General features: G+C 31.8%; 2 protein-coding genes and 1 long non-coding RNA gene across 5 annotated transcripts; 2 read left to right on the top strand and 1 right to left on the bottom strand.

Annotated features, from left to right (window-relative positions):
* Positions 1-314: 314 nt before the first annotated feature.
* On the bottom strand, positions 315-4,556 carry LOC107405042 (uncharacterized). Its single transcript, XR_009638976.1, has 3 exons — positions 4,271-4,556; positions 1,181-1,301; positions 315-591 (listed from the first exon to the last, which is right to left on the bottom strand). It is a non-coding gene; the product is annotated as an uncharacterized LOC107405042 (long non-coding RNA).
* Positions 4,557-4,981: 425 nt separating this feature from the next.
* Positions 4,982-9,271, top strand: LOC107405043 (transcription factor IIIA). Of its 3 annotated transcripts, XM_060817200.1 has the most exons (8): positions 4,982-5,139; positions 5,648-5,909; positions 6,479-6,616; positions 7,743-8,022; positions 8,244-8,318; positions 8,352-8,479; positions 8,642-8,785; positions 8,876-9,271. In XM_060817200.1, the coding sequence occupies exons 2-8, from the start codon at positions 5,784-5,786 to the stop codon at positions 9,047-9,049; spliced, it is 1,065 nt and encodes a 354-aa protein (XP_060673183.1). In that variant the 5' UTR covers positions 4,982-5,139; positions 5,648-5,783; the 3' UTR covers positions 9,050-9,271. The 3 variants fall into 3 exon arrangements, with proteins under 3 accessions (XP_060673183.1, XP_015867533.3, XP_024924686.3); XM_016012047.4 differs by having other exon boundaries at positions 4,983-5,139; positions 8,244-8,479; XM_025068918.3 differs by having other exon boundaries at positions 4,993-5,139; positions 5,651-5,909; positions 8,244-8,479.
* Positions 9,272-10,003: 732 nt separating this feature from the next.
* On the top strand, positions 10,004-12,833 carry LOC125422912 (uncharacterized). The gene is made up of 2 exons (XM_048475496.2): positions 10,004-10,295; positions 12,319-12,833. Exons 1-2 carry the CDS (start codon positions 10,125-10,127, stop codon positions 12,718-12,720), a joined length of 573 nt encoding a protein of 190 aa, XP_048331453.1. The 5' UTR covers positions 10,004-10,124; the 3' UTR covers positions 12,721-12,833.
* The last annotated feature ends 1,114 nt before the right edge of the window (positions 12,834-13,947 follow it).

The raw sequence follows: 13,947 nt of genomic DNA, 5'->3' as shown, positions 1-13,947 counted from the left end.
ATCAATATTGAAATGTCTTTAGCTATTTACTGAGAATAAATTAATTTTAAAACTAATTAAAACGTAAACAATTTATTTTGATTCTAGTCCATTATTATGAGATTAAATCATCTATGGACTTATATATTAACTACAAGAAGCAAAAAAATAAAAAATGATCATAGAAAATATAAGTACAATCTTAAAAACTCATAATTACTATTTTACTTTCATTAAACAAAAAAGTTGTCATAAAATACTTGTGTCATAGATGAAACTATCTTAGGATCATTACTATCTTCCTAAAATAAATTGCAAGATTTAATAGAAATGTATTAGGTTATACCTAAATCAATTTTTTATTACATCTTGCAATGTACAAAATATAATGTTAGTGTTACTATCATAATATAGTCAAAATGTGCTATGAGTTCACAAAAGGCTGATAATAATCTACTTATGAACTGATAGTAATCTATCATGTCAACATTAACAAAAAGATGGCTCATGTGATGACAAACTAAGCATTGTCTTTAAGCTTGGCAAGCTGCTTCGTACTTCCTTCATCAAGCTCTTAATATTCAACATTCAGCACTATTGGATCTGCCTCACCTGTACTTTTGAAAGCCATTAGCTTTAGTTTATTTGTTGCATTGTTTCATTAGCTAAGACTTTATCTTCATTGTTCACTTGTTCTATCTTAGCATCGTCAATATTTCTAGACATCTAATTTTGAAAGTTCCAATATACATACATCAGAACATTAAATAAAAATCCATGTAATTTCACTTAAGATATAATATATCAAACATGTTCATACCTCTCAATTCAGTTATGTCCAATGATTTTCCACTTTACTCTTCAACAATTTCTAAAACCTGACTAACTTCAGCATCGCTTGAGACATTTGTTTATGTCAATGTGTTTATTTCTTTTGAAATAGTATCATAAATAGAAAGAATTGTGTATTTTCATCTTATAATATCATGATATTCATGTTTAGATGCTTTAACTTGAATTAGAAGCTTATGACTACTGAATAATGTAGCAATTTTTTTCAATATCTTTAACAGTATCCTAAAAAAAAGATTCACAATTAGTACTCACATAAGCATATGCATGATTTATATATGTTTTTTCAAAGAAGAAGTTAAAACTGACAACTCAATTCCTCAAATAGATATGTAAAGAGTTATATTACCCCATCAGAGTTATCCATTAACTCATATGCAGTGCAACCAAGAAATTTTTCAGCTTGATTTCCGAACAATGTAACATTCAAAGATGAAGAATCATCTATCAAATCAACAATGACTCGGCACCTAAATAAAAGAAGAATTACCAATTAGAGGTGATAATTAATTATAAACTAAATAATATGAAATGCACTTAGCGTACAACATTTTTTTGTACTATAATTGAATAAGGGATTTTACATTATATAAAATTGAATGTGATAAGAAAATATTAAGCTTCACACCAAATTGTTTCTATTAGATTATAGGACTTACTGTGCTAATACAATCCTAAAGTATAAGATGGCTTTGTTATAATATTACCAACCCAACATAGGTCACTAGGAAAACCTAGCCATGCTTGTTAGGCTTAAAATGCTGAAGAACAAGGCTGTGAGTATAATCTTATTGAAAGAAAAATCATGCACATGAATCTAAGTAACCGTGAACCACCTTGTAAAACTAAAATACAAAGTTAACCAATATGGCATGGTGTGCACGAAAAGAAAGACCAAAGGAAAACCAAAAAAAAGGATTTTACCATGGCAATGATAAGTCCCATCTAGGGATAAAAACCAGTTAAGAAATTGACCATTGGACAAAATCCAAAGGTAATGTTAGGAATCAAACCAAGAAATGGAAAATGAGAGCTTTAAAAGGAACGCACTGGGTAAAGAAAGAGGTATGCTTTCGTCATTCCTTTACCAAGCTTAATTTCTAACTTTCTTTTACCAAGCTTAAATGTTAATTTTTTAGCTTGAAAGGGAATTTATTGCCCATGAGGCCTTATTAGAAGGTTGGCTTGGCAGTCAAACTTAGATCATTGAAGTAGCATTGGGTGGAGAGAGCAGAGGTGAAGATTGAGGCATTAACCTAATGGATTACAACAAAAGATAACGAGCAACAACTTTTTTTAAGGTTATCTATCCATATAGCTAATACCACTTTAAAGTACATTTTTTTCTATTTTAACCTTGGTTTGTTATCTACATTATGATTTCAAGATTGCATTCACAACTAATAAATATCTATAAATCCATATCCAAAATTTTAAACACACCAAATTCTATTTTCACGATAGAAAATGCAAAGTAAAAAAATATATAAGAGAAACAAAAGATGGATAAAAAGATAAGATCACAACATATTTAAAAAAAAAATAATAATAATAATTTTTTTAAATATTCAACTACATAAATCTAGTAATCAAGTATGTAATACAAAAAAAGAAAAAAAAAGAAAAAAAACCTTTAATGACACCTTCATAAATTTTTACAATATTTTTTTTTTCCTTTTAATAATGGTTATACTGTTATTCATGATAACTTATGTAGAGAAATTGTCAATATTATCTCTATCTACCAATAATAATATACTAACACAACAATTTCATAAAACCAAAATTATGTAAAAAATTTTAAAAACTTTAAAAAAGATATCTAGAAAAGAAACAAATATATATATATATATATATATATATATATATATATATATATATATATATAAATACTTGAACTTGCCAAACTTGTTAACAAACAAAAGTGAGATCAAATGTAAGATGGAGCAGCAGTTAACACCTAAAAAAAATAAAAATTTACAGAGACATTAGCAAGTATATAATTACAAAAATAAAAATAAAAACTACATTTGCTATTTTTTAAAAAAAAATAAATTTTTAATATCCAACAAAAATTAAAGATAAAAGAAGACAACAAATCAAATTTCTAAGGACTTTTATTTCTACGAAAGAGCCAAAATCTACACTTTTTGAGCTTGAAAAATTCAAATAATAACATATTCATATTATATGTAGCTTCTACATCCTTAGCATATAATCTTCTTTTGTTATTATAATATAAATAAGAATAGTCACAGAATTTGATCATATTTTACTATTCATAGTATATGTTTCTTCATCACTATCTTCTACAAAAAACATAACAATCCAAAAACTAAAAAAAAATAATAGAATTCTAAAAATTGTCAGTGATATTCAAAGCAGTCAGCAGTGTGATCCTACGATTCATTTACATGATATCAAAACTACTCATAAATCCTCTGCTTTTGATTTTCTTCATCTTTACTGAATCACATTTGGCTTTGTAAGAAAAATATTAATATGAAGCTAAAAGGCTTGACCTTCTTTATCTTTATCAACTAAGAAGATTAAAATGAAATTGAAACTACTTTGAATAATATAAATTGGACAATTTTATTTTTATTTCTCCTACCTATATTTTAATTTTTAATCATTTTTTTGTCTTCTAGTATGGCAAACATGGGCCTTCTGTGCGAGTTTGGAAATTAAAGAGAGAGGGAGGGATGGAGGGAGGGACTGAAACTGACATTTCGAAAAACATAGCCTCCATGACAGATCACATTACATTACTCTCTCTCTCCTACTTTCTCTCACTCTTTCTTTGCTTTTCTATTTCTTTTTTGGTCTCTCTCTCTCTCTTTCTCTGTGTCCAACAGCATAAAGTCTCTTAATAATGCATATTCACAGATGGGAGGTGAATCGGTACAAACCTACTTTTTTGTATAGAAAGAGAACCTGATGCCCTTTTTTATGTGTGAGTGGGTGGTGTTGTTTTTTCTCTCCAAACTCTTTCTCTCTCTCTCTCTCTTCATCTTTCTTCTATCTTATTACTCTTTCAAAAACTCCATTTTTTCCCATTTCTTTGTCCAACCCATCTCTATAAAATTTAGAAAAATAAACAAAAAGCAAGCTTTAAGCTTAGCAACAAGGTTAGACCACACAGAAAGACCAAAAAAGAAAAAAAAAATCAAAGATCTTAGAAAGAGCATAGGCAGATCAAATAAAAAAATATATAATAGATTGGAAACAAAAATACAAAACCGTACAAAACAAAATACAAAAATATGGGGAAAAAACAAGAAAAGAAATCCAAAGCAAGATTGCATGCTTCTCCAATAATCATAAAAAATAATGTTAAAAATTACTTAAAAACCATCCACCCTTTACTTCAAATTTTGAGGAGGAAGGAAGAATAAATAAAGAAAGAAAGAAAAAATAAAATAAAATATATACTCACCAGATAACCTAGATGAACTTGAAGCAGATTCCAGAGTTCTTTTTCTTTTTTTTCTTTTTTTTTTTTCCCTTTTCTTTTGGGGGTGACTCTGAACTTCAATGGAAGAAGGAAAGAAGAATCCATAGGCAAGGAAAGATAACTTTCCGTACAAAAGTTAGTAAATACTTGAAAAGACGTCAATAACCCTCAAATTCCTTCAAATTTCTAAAAGAAATATCTAAATATAAAGAAATAAAATGATCACTAAAGTGTATTTATGGATATGCAAACTAAAAGCACAAAAAAAAAAAATTAATAATAAAACACTAAAAAAAATGGTCGTTTTTTAACCATTATAAATAGTAAAATATGACCAAATCCTCCAGCTCTTCTTATTTATATTATAGACTAAGGATAAAGGATATAAAGGATATAAAGGATATCTATTTTGTTATTTTCCATCTTCATAACATAGTAGTTGGATTAAAGACAAGTAAGTGCTATTTATTCATTTGTCTGAACATAATTTTAAACCAGAAAAAATATGCATTAAAGAAATATACTTTTTATGGGTTATGAAAGTGGAAATATTTCATTAAAATTAAAATGAAGTTTTTTTTGGTCGATTTTGCCCTTTCTGTCATACACAGCTCTTTATCGAAGATAAGGGTAATATCGGAAAATGAATGTCAAATTGGCGCAGGACAGCGTGCCTTCTATAAAAACCCTAATTTACATCTTCTTGCGGCTTCAGACTGCTGGCTACCCTCCTTCAGCCCCAAGTTAGAAACCAATCGGTGCCGGAAAATTGTATCGTCCTCCAATTGTTCGGTTGGAATTCAGTTAAAGACACCAATTTTTTCTTTTTTTCTTGTTTTCCCGGAAATCAGGTATATTTGTTTGCCGTAATTTTTATTTAAAATTCGTTAATTTAATTTCTGATTTTCTCTGTCATCGAAATCTTTGAAAGTCTTAGTTTTGTTATTTGGAAAATCTTCCAGAATTGACAAGTTTTTTTTTTCATATAAATCAATATCTACTGTAAATGATTCTCTTATTATTATTTGTTTTTCTGGCATTTCAAGAAACACTTTTGTAATTCATATCAATTACTTTTTTTTTCTGGTTTTTTAAGTATGTAGAACTGAATATATTTTTCATGTGGCCGACTATAATTTTTCGTTTCTTTTTATTTCTGGTTTTGGGTCACTTCGATTATTTATGACTCAACTTTTTTTTTTTTTTGGGGGTTTTCTGCATAATTAAATACGTTGTAAGCATATATATACTTTCTGTTGCCGCTAGCATGTGGATGTGTAGTCTATAGTTTCATGCTAGACAATAATTTTGTTTATAGCCAATGAACCCAAGTATTCTAATCTGGGATTTCTGTGGCAGAAGCAAAGAGGATAAGGTGGTAAAATTGTCACTGAAAAAAAAAAAAAAAAAAAAGAAGTTGCGTTCTGCATGTTATAGAGAAGTTATTTGGTGTTTGATCGTCGATCTGTGAAGCCCTCTCTGTGGTGAGAGGGAGATGGAGGAAGTGGATGACATAAAGAAGCCGATCTTTAGGGACATAAGGCGCTATTTCTGTGACTACTGTGGTATTTGTAGGTCTAAGAAGTCGCTGATTGCTGCTCACATGCTCACTCATCACAAGGTTAGTCCCTTTCTCATTTTACTTTGTTGTTGTATGCTTCTAGGCTTCTTTTTCAGTATTCCTGTGAGGGGCTGCTCTGTTACTCTTGTTTGACCCATATATAGAGATACCAGTCTTTGACTCCTTCCATTGTGAGTCAGTGGTAGAAGTTTTAATAATTCCTACTTAAAACGGAAAAAGAACTTTAAGAGGAAGGTAGGAGCTTTTTTTTAATGTATATATATGTATATATATGGTGTTTTTATTCGAGGAAATATACTGGGTCGTCGTCAATTTGCACTGTATGTGTAGCAAACCAATATGTTTCAATTATGGGGTGACAGATGAATAGCACCATGAACACGTTAGAGCACAAAAAGTGTTAGTATTTTTAGCATCCTAAGATGGGAATTTTCAATTCTTATTTGGGAGTGACTGAACACATTAGAGCAGAAAAAGTGTTAGTGTTTAAAAGCATCCTACGATGGGAATTATCAATTCTTATTTGGGAGTGACTGAAATGTTTCACAATTGGAGGATTTGAGATATATGATGTGTGTTTTTGTTTTTGTTTTCGTTTTTGTGTGCAGGAAGAAGTAGACAAGGCAAGGACTGATGGAGATGGGGACACAGGGGGGTTAAAAGCATCCAATACGTGCCCAGAATGTGGTGTTAGCTTCAAGAAACCTGCATATTTGAAACAACATATGCAAAGTCATTCTCTTGAGGTATCTACTGTTTTCTTTAAAGTTTTACACCTTTTAGGTTGGATGGATTTTCTTTATCAGTTTCACCTGTTTTATCATCTTGCTGAGTTACTAACTTTGAGATATGTTTACTTAAGATGGACATGCATTTCTCATTACTGGCATGACCATGTATGGGATCTCTATTTTAGGTTAACTTTTTGGGGTTGCTTTTTTAGCCCACAAATTGACATGTTAAACAGATTATGCCATCTCAACATGGTAACCATTCATGTTCTATGCAATCTCCTTGTATGGGTTTCAAGTTTTGTTCTTGATTGGATTATAAACCCTTACTCATGTTCCTGTCTTTCTATTTTGTTTAATCCGCTATCATTTTGTGGCTGATTAAGAACTTCATGGTTTGCATTCTAGTAAGAACATTTTTTTTTTTTTTTTTTTTTTTGAAATTCTTTGTAAGTTACTGTTTGGCTAAGAACAAGGATCTGGTCCATGGCTGGTCATAAGTGGTGGATAGCAGTTAAATTCTGGGTTTGTATATTGCCTCATGAGAGAACATAATAATAATTATGCTTTTGTCTCTAATTGGGTTGCTTTCTGTATGTTGTTATCTCTGACCCAAATCAGAAGGCCACTACTGATTTGAAAGCTGTTTTTGCCTTTGATCAATATGTTTTCAAATGTATAAAATTTTACCTGTGAAAAGTCAAGTAACCCATAAGTTGCCAATCAGTCGAGTGGAACCTTCTAGTTGGTATTTTTGTGATGTAGCAGATGTTGGCAATTTGTTATTAAGCTGCTGAAGACATTGATATCGTTGTATTTCCTTACAGTTAATTAAGATTTCATCAATTTGAAGGTGATAAACTTTTGCAGGATTTATATAGTTGAGGAAAAAATAAAATGTGGAATTAAACAGCGTGAAGCATTGGATCCCACAAATAAGCACTCCAAAATGCAAGAGGATTTTGACTTGATAGGACCAGTATCGGGTTGGGCGACCTCCTGAGAAGCTCCATCAAGTGAGCCTCAATCACGCCACAATCAGTTTGAGGTTTGATGGTTGTTCGTGAGTATGTTAGTTGCCACTTGAGTTGCTGTGAATGTGTAGATTTTTTACAGCTATAGGTGCTTGTTTTTATTACAGAGGCCATATAGATGTTCAGTAGAAGATTGTCATTCCAGTTATAGAAGAAAGGACCACTTGACTCGCCATCTTCTTCAGCACCAAGGAAAACTTTTTAAGTGTCCAATTGAGAACTGCAACTGTGAGTTCGCTATCCAAGGAAACATGAAGAGGCATGTCAGACAACTCCATGACGAGGATCGGCCCCCGACCAGTGAGAAGCAGTATGTGTGCCAGGAAATTGGTTGTGGAAAGGTGTTCAGATTTGCATCAAGGCTACAAAAGCATGAGGATTCCCATGGTAGGTTGCTTTTTTCATAGTTCCATTCATTTTTCCCTGTTTTACTATTATGATTTTACTTTATTATTATTATTGTTGTTGTTATTAACGTTAACAGGAAGTTCTTTGACTGGTTTTACATTTTTTCATGAAATTTAGCAAAGGGTAATGTTTCTACTATGTTTTGCAACATGTTCCGATTCGTGAATTCTTATGAATGTCTTACGACCTTACTGCTGCAGTAAAGTTGGATTCAGTTGAGGCATTCTGCTCAGAGCCAGGCTGTATGAAACCATTTACTAACGAGCAATGCCTTAAGGCCCATCTACAATCTTACCATCAGCATATTACCTGTGAGATATGTGGAACCAAGCAACTGAGAAAGAACATTAAAAGGCACCTCCGTACGCATGATACAAAAGATTCAACGGAGAGAGTTAAATGCAACTACAAGGGTTGTGATCATACATTTTCAAATGTAAGTTGCTGCTTCCTAAACTGTGGCATGGGTTATATGTTCATCGTCACCAAGGCAAAATTGGTTTTCATTCTGGTAAAGAATTAGCTTATATCTGTTTTCATAGTGTGCATGATTTTGGCTATTAAATTTTCCTTTTCCTTTTTCCATGTTGTTATGCAGAAATCAAATCTTCAACAACATGTGAAGGCTGTGCATCTTAAGAGAAAACCCTTTGCCTGTGGCTTCTCGGGTTGCAGCATGAGATTTTCATACAAGCACGTGAGAGAGAAGCATGAGAAGACTGGAGCTCATGTTTACATCCATGTAAGTCCTATTCTAGGATCAGAAGACATCATTTCATATAAAATCTTAGAAAATGAATTCATGCATCGAGAATGGTATTTTCTTATTCAGGGAGATTTTGAAGAGACGGATGAGCAGTTCCGTTCAAGGCCGAGAGGTGGACGGAAGAGGAAGTACCCTACTGTAGAAATGCTGGTAAGGAAGAGGGTCACACCACCGGATCAATCCAAAGAGGGTGCCGAGTACCTTTCTTGGTTGGCACAAGAGATTCAGGGCGATGCGTGAGTAATGGCCTGTATAGCTATATACTAATCTTATCACTAGTAAACTAGCTTTTGATAGTCAAAGTAGTTTGTATAATGTATAGCAATCTTCCTGTCGTGCTCGCTTTTGTTCTTCAATGTAATGTTGTAAATTTTGGTTCCCAGTGGATTAGAGAAAACATGGATTTAATTATTAAAATATTTTGGAAATATTCAAAGCAAAAAAAGGTAACATTCTTGGAAATCATGATTTTCTGTTTTATGTATTTTCCTAGTTCATAATATACACTCTTTTTTTGTTTTTGTTTTCCTTGATCCGTAACAATGTTTTGATTTTAATATTTATGGTATGTCAAGTGCCGTCGAATGGCCACAATCTAGGTTAAAATTCAAGCTTAATCAAAAGTGATAAATTTAAAAAAAATTCTCCAAGTTTTATTGTATGATCTGCACTGGAATAATCTTATAATATTTTTACGTATGATAAAACTTAAGTTACACGAGCGATTAATTTATTTTAAGAATTCTCAATTTAAATTTACAATAGTCTGAAAGAAAAAAGCATAAAATTAATAGAGATCAAGTTGATATAATTTAAAAAATAAAATAATTTATTTTATTAATACTGGAGGTAGAGGAGGATTGGAATGTTCCTACAGGGACAAAAGAATTTTAAATCTAAAGAAAATCATTTGAAGATTTTACTGAAAATAATTTTTACTGGAAAATAATGTATGGCAAGCATGTTGGCGATTATTGATAGAGGAGGCGATTTGTGAATGAATTATCCAATGCATGTTAATTATTTGTCCATCAAAGAAACTGAGTACTTTGTGGAAAAAAAATAATAATAATAATAATAAAGGAAAAAAAAAAAAAAAAAGAAGAACGTTAAAGAGTACAAGGAAATGCACTTTCTTTTCACTTCATAATTAAATTTTACTTTGATTAATGAAAAACATAAAAATACTTTGTCAGCCAAAAAAAAAAAAAAAAAAAAAAAGGGAAAAAAAGAAAAAAAATATTTTTGGAGATATATTTTTCCAAGGTATTTTCCGTCTGTTCTTGCCGTTTGGCAAAGCTGAGAAGCTCAAGATATGGCGTGCATACTCTCATCTTCTTGTTCTCCAGCTCCGTTAACTCGGACCCATCTCTCTTTCGAGTTGCTTCCGGCTCGTTCTTCTTCAAGTTCACTCTCATGGGTTTCTTCGTTTCCTACCATTAACATATCCACCATCAAAGTCCCGCCCTTTTGTCCACTCAACAAGGTACGTTGGTTCTCCATCCTCAAGTTCATCATCAAAACCTTCACTTTCTTTCTTCCCTAGAAAATTCCCAGGAAAAAAAAAAAAAAAAAAAGGAAAGAAATTTCAATTACAATTACTAGTTTTACTGTTCTGTATCAACTTGAGCTATTGGATGGTGGGTTCTCTTTTATTGGTCTTGAACAATGATAGGAAACAAAATGCACTTGATTTTAGTTTATTCTAATTCTCTTTTTCATCTATTTTCCTTGGAAAGCCAAGGAATTGCATTTGTTTTTGTTTATGTGCTTTGAAAACAGTTTTCGTATTTAGGTCTGTAATAGAACCGTAAAATCCCCATTTTTTGTAGCTCTTAATTGGTGGTTCTGAAGAAAGGCTTAATAATTTTTTTGTTTTGGTAGCAATGTCAGGGCTTTTTAGCATAACAAAATGCCAGAAATAATATGTTTAGGTTAAATTCTTTTTCAGGGATGAAATGGAAGTTACGCTTGTTGTTGGTTTGTAAAACGTAATAATGAAATTATCCCAATATTTTCATGATTGAGAACGTCAACCTAGGATTACAAATGTAATTCGTCCCGGCGGATCCCTAATTTTTGCAAATAGTTTTTGTAATCGCTAGAAGACTTTTGAAAGATGAGATACTAGTTCCTACTTCCAAGTTCTCTTTAGTAGTAAGTCAACTGTAAATGTAAATTTTCCAGAATATAAGCCTTTGTAGTCCTAAATGAACCATTATATTTCTTTTAATTGGTAGCCTAGACTGGTCTTTATTCACATTAATATATATGTTTTCCATCCTCTTTGATATGCACTTGAAGAAGGAATTGTCTTGGTCTACCGTAGTAATTGAAGTATCTGTTACTGCATTACGCTATTTTTGTGACCCTGGTAATTTTCAGCTTGATGAATGTAAAGCGAAAATCCATATATTCTCTTTTCGATGAGACCAGTGGGATTTTAGAGTTTGTTGGATGCCAATTGTAGGATCAGAATAACTTGTTATATGTATGTTAAACTATTGCTAACCAAGATAAAAAATCAATCTAATTAGTCAAAAATGCAAATTGTAAAATGAACTTATGGAGAAAGTAAGCTAAATTACCTTAACCTGGTTGGGCTGACTTCCTGTCCTGCCAACAGCCTGAAAAAGAAAGGGGGTAGTTGAACTGTGTGTATTCTGGTTAGTATCTAGGGTTAATGTTCTAGAACTTAACTGGTTGTGCACTCTACGTGCTTGTGCCTAAGTGACACGTATATTTGGTTCTAGTTATCCAATATGCTTGTCATATCTTTCTTTCTAATCCCAGCAGTTGTTCTGTTCGGAACATCTATAATTGTTGTTTACTAGAACCTAGCGAAGCTCCGACGAAATGGTGGTAAGAGGTATCAGAGCAATTTGGTTTGCAGTGTTCGCAATTTGCTTTGCCTTTTCATGTTGGCTATGGTGGTAAGAGAGAAGCATCAGTGCAATTTGCTTTGCCGTGTCATGTTGGCTCTGTTCACATATTCTCTTGCAATAGGTCCATTTAACAATTTGTCGGGCACTTGTGTTTTCTTCTTGGTTGCATCCATAGAAGAAGTGGGATATTGGTAGCCAAATGGTTTCTTAATATGTATGCCATCTCCCTTTGCATGCATGCACTAGGCGCTTTCCGGTTAAATTTTGCTGCCGCTTCTATAAGATACTACTATACTAAGCAGATCTAAACAAATTTTCATTTTTTCTTATCTCTTGTTGGATTGAAAGCAGCATGGTTTGACTAGAAAATTGACCACATTCCAATTTCTGTTAATCTCCATAAGCTGGTGAAGAATTTCCTGATGCATTATATAGTTTAGTGCTTATCTTAAGAAACTGTTTAATTTTCTTAAATTGTTCTTCAAAACAACTCCAAAATTCCATTGAACCTTTTAATTTAGTTTCATAAAGACAATTTCATACTGCCTTCGTCTTCTATTTGTCTTCACTCTTTACAGGAGGACAAGAAGAAAAATCTAAGTTTGATGTATGCACTTCTTGTAGGAGGATTGTTTTATTCGAGCAGCGGCATGGACCAGGAGATCCCGAGGCGAATTGGCTAAAAAACCTAACAGAAAATCATGGAAACAGAGGACAGAAATGTATATGAAGCCGTTCTTGCTGAATGTTTTCTTTTCAAAAAAATTTATTCATGCAAAGGTGATGCACCGGGGAACAAGCAAAGTGATATCGGTGGCTACAACAAACGCAAAGGATCTTAGGAACAATTTACCTTCACTTACAGATCATAATGCATGCAGAGTTATTGGAAAGCTTATCGCTGAGAGATCAAAGGAAGCTGACGTTTATGCTATGTCTTATGAACCCAGAAAAGGTGAGCGTATTGAAGGCAAGCTTGGAATTGTTCTTGATACCATTAAAGAAAATGGAATTATATTTGTTTGATTCTACATGTATTATATTTCTCCTTTCTTTTCTACCATGCTCAATCAAAAAAATTATATATAAAAAAAAAAAAAAAAACTTTTTCTAAATTTTTTTCTTCTGAGTTTTCTCAACATGATCCACTATTTTATTATTCAAATTATGTTTACACTCCTCCGTACTAGAGCCTGTTTTTGATTATGGACTTGTTAAAAGTGAATTTAAAAATAAAATAAAAATTATAATCAATTTAAATGTTTGATAGACAACTTGCAAATTGGATTATTGCAAAATCACTCCTGTTTCTCCTATAATTGAAGCGTTTAAATTTTTTATTGCCAAATAATTAGATATTAGATATGGTGAATCTTTTATAAAAACTCAATACGTCCATATTACTTATCATATGTTTATTTAATGTTCTTATTAAAGTTTTTTATCACCTTAAGAGATACAATAATGACATAATGCTTATACTTTATTTGTATGGGAGTTCACATTGCAATGTGCATGATAAATGAATAAAATAATATTTCGCAAACTAAGGAAAAGAAAAAATAATATCATAAAGATGTGGTAAGGTTTCGGCATGTCACAAATCATTAAATAATTATATTTGAAAAAAAAAATTACTTTTGTTGAGTGATTATATATACATCAGAAAATGGAAAGTAAAAATATGCCTGGAAAAATTATTCTGGTCATCGGCATAGCAAAACACTTCACTGTTTTATTGTTTGCAATGTTCCTTTGTATTTTTGCATGTGAATTATTATTATTATTATTATTATTATTTAACTTCTTAATAATGACATGTTGCAATCATTTGGCATATATATCCACCATTGCCATTTGCAAAATTATAAAATATTAAATGATTAAATAATTAAATTAGAGCAAAAAAAAAAAAAAGAATAATTAAAAGGAAGTTTTAACACTTTAAAATTTCACTCAAAAGTCAAAATAGTGTGCTGCTGTTTTTTTGGTAAAAAAAAAGAAAAAAGAAGAAGAAGCAAATGAAAGATTAGGTGGTGGCAGAGAGAGGTGTCAGTAATGAGGAAGCCCAATGGACGGTGATGGGGTTTGTTCTGTTACCTTGGAAGCCACGCTCGCTGTTATTAGACTCTCTCTCTCTCTCTTTACGTTTTGGGTTTTGGCGTTGGGTCCCACTCAGCATGGCGGGAAAAGCGTGACGTGCGGGAAACAAAGAAAGATCAGATATGGTGCCCATACACTGGAAAGATCTCG

Source organism: Ziziphus jujuba, chromosome 5 (assembly GCF_031755915.1).
Source record: "Ziziphus jujuba cultivar Dongzao chromosome 5, ASM3175591v1".
In the NCBI taxonomy this organism is placed as follows: domain Eukaryota; kingdom Viridiplantae; phylum Streptophyta; class Magnoliopsida; order Rosales; family Rhamnaceae; genus Ziziphus; species Ziziphus jujuba.
This window is presented reverse-complemented; position numbering and strand designations above follow the sequence as displayed.